Source organism: Lupinus angustifolius, chromosome LG20, assembly GCF_001865875.1.
Source record: "Lupinus angustifolius cultivar Tanjil chromosome LG20, LupAngTanjil_v1.0, whole genome shotgun sequence".
Taxonomy (NCBI): domain Eukaryota; kingdom Viridiplantae; phylum Streptophyta; class Magnoliopsida; order Fabales; family Fabaceae; genus Lupinus; species Lupinus angustifolius.
The window spans coordinates 19391760-19397422 of NC_032028.1; the positions used below are offsets into that span (position 1 = coordinate 19391760).

The 5663-nt window shown below is 29.0% G+C and overlaps 1 protein-coding gene across 1 annotated transcript; it reads left to right on the top strand.

Moving 5' to 3' along the window:
- On the top strand, positions 1720–5139 carry LOC109335685. The gene is made up of 5 exons (XM_019571841.1): positions 1720–1998; positions 3163–3249; positions 3455–3604; positions 4278–4475; positions 4852–5139. Exons 1-5 carry the CDS (start codon positions 1792–1794, stop codon positions 4951–4953), a joined length of 744 nt encoding a protein of 247 aa, XP_019427386.1. The 5' UTR covers positions 1720–1791; the 3' UTR covers positions 4954–5139.

Sequence of the window (5663 nt, forward strand, 5' to 3'; positions counted from 1 at the left end):
AATAGTATTCTTAAAACCAATTCAAACTTATTTGTATCCTTCGCAATGAGATCATGAAATGCATGTAGAAAATGATTTTTAGTGATGCATGATATGCATGCATGGAACATTTTTTTTATTTTTTATCATGTTACATTAATTGAAATGCAACATATAACTCGAAATGATGCATGAAATACAACAAACGTGTATGACTATGCATATGTTGGGATGTATGAATGGTGTGAGGATGCAAATCTTTTTATGGTGCATAAGATGCATGTAATTTTCTTTTTTCTTGAATGTTTGACACTGCTAGAAAATGCAATTTGTGATGTGTATGACTTTGATTACATGGTGGCTATGATGTATGAGAAGATGTAAAAAATGTTTTTTTTATGGTGAGATGAGAAGATTTGCGACTATGAATGTAATGATATGGTGAGATATGAAATTAAAATGTATGATATGGTAATGCATAAAATTGAATATATTGAATGATTTTTTTTAGAATAAAGTATCTCCTAGTATAAGGAGATAAATTATCTCATCCAACTGCTAAAATCATAACATATGTCATATTTAATCATTTTCAATAAAAATATTTCTGAAACTAAACAAAATAGTACACATGTCATACTTTTACTGGTTGGAGGAGATAAATTATCTCCTGATGTGAGGAAATATTTTATTATCTTCCTTTTTTGATGAATGTATGAATAAGTTAATAACCAAATTCCTAAAACAAATAATCAACGCGAAGAGAATGTCATAATGATACATCTATTTCGTAGATTTCCTTCGAATAGTTGTAAAATTTCACTTCTATTTCATTTAATGACAAATAATAACCTTTCAGTATAGCTAACAATTATCTTATATTAAAAAATAATTATTTATTATAACAACTACAAAAAAAATTCTCAATTAATTTCTATACAAAAATGTATAAATAAAATAATAACATTCAAAATGGGGAAGAGTCGTAAGTATTCATTTATATTTCTCAATTCGTTTCTTGAACAGTCGCATTACTTCTTGAACCAGTCACATTACTTCACTTATGTTCCTACAAATAAAACACATAACCACCAAATATTTTCTACTTATAACTGCATTGTTTTGATTTTCTATTACTCATGGGTATATATAGTAAGAAGATAAATATTGTCAAACACAAAAATAAATTACATTGTTTTGATTTTCTATTGCTCATGGGTATACATAGTAAGAAGATAATACTCGATGGAAATCGAATCCTAGATATTTCGGTTATTCTAGAGATCTAACGGAATCTTACACCACTAGATCAACACATAGTTGGTAAGTTTATTTATTTTACAAAACAAGAAAAAATAGATATTTTTTCTTTTCGGAAATTCCAAATAAAATAAGAATTTATAATAAGCTAATTAGATTGTATACTTATTTTATGTAAATAATATTTTATATAATAGTAAAAAAATTAAATTTTAGAAAAAAAATCCGTGCAATATATGGACATATTAACTTATACTAATTTTATTTTATTTTGTTCAATAGTTTTAAGTTTTTAAATAATAAAATTATAATTCAACACTATTACAATTTGTTATACTTATACACCTAAATTGCATGTTGCATAGAATGGCAATAAATTATGGTTCATGCGTAATATATAGGTGATATAATATAACATCTTTTGTGCCTAAAAAAATAATAAAATATCTTCAAACTAAAACATATATACTTCAAATTAGAAAAAATAGTTGTTAAGTTTTCAGAGAAAAACAACTTTTAGTTCTATAATAACACAATTGAAGAGAGAAGAATATGGCAATCAATATCATTCTCAATCCATGTCAACCTTTGTCCTGCACAAGTTTGGTACGAGGAAATATATTGAAGAAAAACATGTTTCCTCAACATTTGTGTTTGAAGGAGCGATCTGGTTCAAAGAGTTTTCAGTGTGAGAGTAAGAGAAATTCTACTTTCAATCACAAAAGTAGCAATCAAAATATTCTTCGTGAATTACCAGAGGTATTTATATATGTCAAAAGTAGGGATTCTTTTACACAAATTTAAATTATGTTAACTATTATTTGTTTATAACTTTTTATACAATATAAATTTTCATATAGGTCATATCATTTAGATCATATGTCTTAAGTATATATATATATATATATATAGCCATTTAGGCTGAATTTTCACATATATTATACTCTAACATTGATATATAGTAATGAATTGCTAAACATTATTGAATTTTATGAAAAAAAATTATATTATATATATAGGGTTTGTTAACATGAGTTCACCTTATTTTGTGAAGGATCATATCAGTAACGTGTACTCAAATATCTGGACAAAAATATATCTCGTTGTTTAATTCAATTAAACTATATTATCAAGCTTATTTTAGTAAATAGAATAAAATAAAGTTATCCACTGTATGCATCTCATTCTTGAATATCTCTGCATCGAGGAAAACACAAACCTCTCCGCTCTTCCATTATCCAATTTCTTTCACGCCCTTTTCCTCCAGCGCCACTGGGACTGAACGATCTTGATGCCTTCACTTTGATGATACATGAAGATGTTTCAATTCCCAAAATCTGTTACTGTTAATTTTCTTCCATAACCACTCAGATTGAAATTTTCAATTGGAGTTTTCTGCTACACTCGCACCTCAAGAATAGGTGTAGTGTGAAGAACTGGTGATACACTTCTTAGAAACAAAATATTTGAAATTCATTTGGAATCAGTATTTTATACAAGTATTCAACAATAAAATAATAGCTAAAAGAAATTGGGTAAGGTAGGAGTGAAGGGGTTTGTGTTTGTCCAAATATTTGAGTACATGTTGCTAACATGATCATCCTTCATAAAATGAGGTGGTGGATTCATGATAGGTAACATTGCTAACTTTAGTATCAAAATATATATATACATATATAATCATTTAGGCTGAATTTTCACATATATTTTACTCTAACATTGATATATAGCATTTAATTACTAAACAATATTGGATTTTTTGAAAAAAAATATATCATATAATATATATAGGATATGAGCTCTATGATTGACTTTATGATATGTGAAATTTATAGGATTACTAAACACTAATGTTAAAATCACAATTGCAATTAAAAGCAAAATTAGAATTTTCTCTAAGTTAAAATTGAATTGGTGTCACAGGCTTCCTTCGATGAATATTTGGAGGAGAAGGGAAGAATAATCCGTATTATATTCCCAGGAAAGTTCCCAAGGGAGCAGCTTAATGAGGTACATCTTTTTACAAATGGGTCATGCTTAATTTCGTTATTTAATTAAAATCAAACTCATTTCTTCATTCTAGTTCAAATGATAATTTTTATTCATATAGGTATATCAAATGAATATCCCACCCACTTGAACATAAGACTTTTGTTAATTTGTGATTATGCATATGATTTATTTGAAAATGCTTGTATATGACTTGTTTATACAGGAAAAATGGAAAGTAAGTTTGACTCCGGTAGAAGCTTTGTTCTTAACGTGTCAACCTGTAATACACCTTACTGCTAGATGCACATCTGATGCAGAAAACTACCCACCTGAGGTTTCAAGGAATGTCACCAAAATTTTTGAGGTTCAAGTAGTAAGTACTATGTACTTATTAAGTACTTCAGTTAAACTACTTTTCATTTTTATCACTTTCTATTACACTTTTGTTAGACTTTAGGCGTATAACTTGTTCTTCAAGCTATCTATCCTTTTAATAAGAGGAAGGTGTTGGACAAGATCATGACCATGGAGTCTCAATTGTTGCCGTGTTATAGGAAGAATTGAGAGTCAAAATGTAGCACTTCAACCTTGATATGTGACCCCTCTAGGCCCATGAACTTGGTGAATGTGTCACCATTGAAGCTTAAATATCCTTGCAGTATTTTATCCTAAGAGGGACTTCGCGACTCGAACTCACGAATTCATTGATTTATAGTCATTGATCTCATTGAGTCACTACTACTAAAACAACGTAGCTTAGTGGTAGCGGCTTAATGGAATTAATGACCATAAGTCCCTGAGGTTATAGTTTGAGTCATTGAGAAGTGACATGCTCAATAAATTCATCTGCTCAGAGAGGGTGTCAAGGCTGAGGTGTTACACAAGACCTTAAGACAATAATTTTATAGATTTTCTCCACTTATAAACTCATTCTCTCATGTCTATTGTAAGACTTAAGATTTGAATATACTGACCAAGAACTATATAAAATTAGTTTAGTTGGCCATTCCCCTAACCCTTCTTATTGAACATTTCTCTTGTCATAGTCAAAGTGTGAGTTTCAAAAGCTCCCTGTTGAATACGCACCAAAAAATTTCAAGATCAATTGTAGAGGAGCTATTTACCTTGAAAGGCAAAGAAAGAATAGTTGGATGAAGAATCAGTTAGATTTTAAGATAAGTCTTGATTTTCCTCCATTGCTCGCTTGGGTTCCTGAATATGTCTTGCAAGGAATTATTCACACGGTTAGAATCTCTTCCCCTAAACTCACTAATTAAAAAAATTAATTGTTGTTTATAATCAGTAAATTTCTCATCATTTGAACCATTGATCTTGAAATTTTAACCTTTTTAACTTATATTTGTATATACTATAGTTTATGAATTAATCGGTCAAAACCATACCTAGCATCTAAACGATTAGAGTTACTAGTACGGTGATATAACAGTTTAACTAGTAATTCACTAATTAAACTGCATACCGGTAAAAACGGTCTTTGGTACTCAAATCTTATTGAAAATAGAACTATTTTTACTTCTATTCAATTAGTTCATATGCTTGCACTTGGATCAATTTGATTTGATTATACTAATTTGTAAAGAGATGTTGATTATTTAACAGGTTCTCAAATCTTACATTAATGATATCAACAATGGACTTGCTCTCAGATTATTAGAAGATTACAACTCTTACAAGAGAAACCATTCCAAGAATTCTGCTTGATTACATGAAAAAAGTCTGGTTTTTTAAGAATTCATCATTAAAATTCAGAAGCCCTGCTGAACCTAGTGTTTTAAAATATTTTCTCTTTCGGTTTCATTTTTTAATGATATATTGTTCAATTCTGTAACACCCCTATGTTAATAAGAGGGTGCTAATAAAAACTAATTACTTTACTATCAAGTCTTTCAACCAAATAAGAAATATAATATCGACAGTGTTTTAAATTGTGTTTCCCATAATGAGTTCCGGCCCAATATTGCGATTGCTGATCACTTCATGTGGACATCAGACTACAGCGGCCCAGTGAATTTCACTAGGTAATTAAATTATGATTTGATTCATAATTAGGTTCATTAGTATGTTTTTTTATTATTCTGGTCAGATTTTATTAATAAGAAAGATTATGAGAGGTAAAAATCATCGGAATAATATCTATGAACAATCGATACAGATTTTTTTAACCAAAATAAAGGCAAAACAAATAACACCATTCTTAAGAAAACAAAACCTACCCTGCACCCAATACCAACCAACTGAGATTTTAAACAAGAAAACATGGTACCATTCCCATAAATAGGAGCAGCCACCTACTCTGGTAATGTAACAAATACATTGAGTTTACTAGTAGTGTGAACACACCTATACTTTCAGTCTTCTATCTCATTTTATCTTTAATTTTTATAATTATGAAAAAAGTAGGACTGAATTGA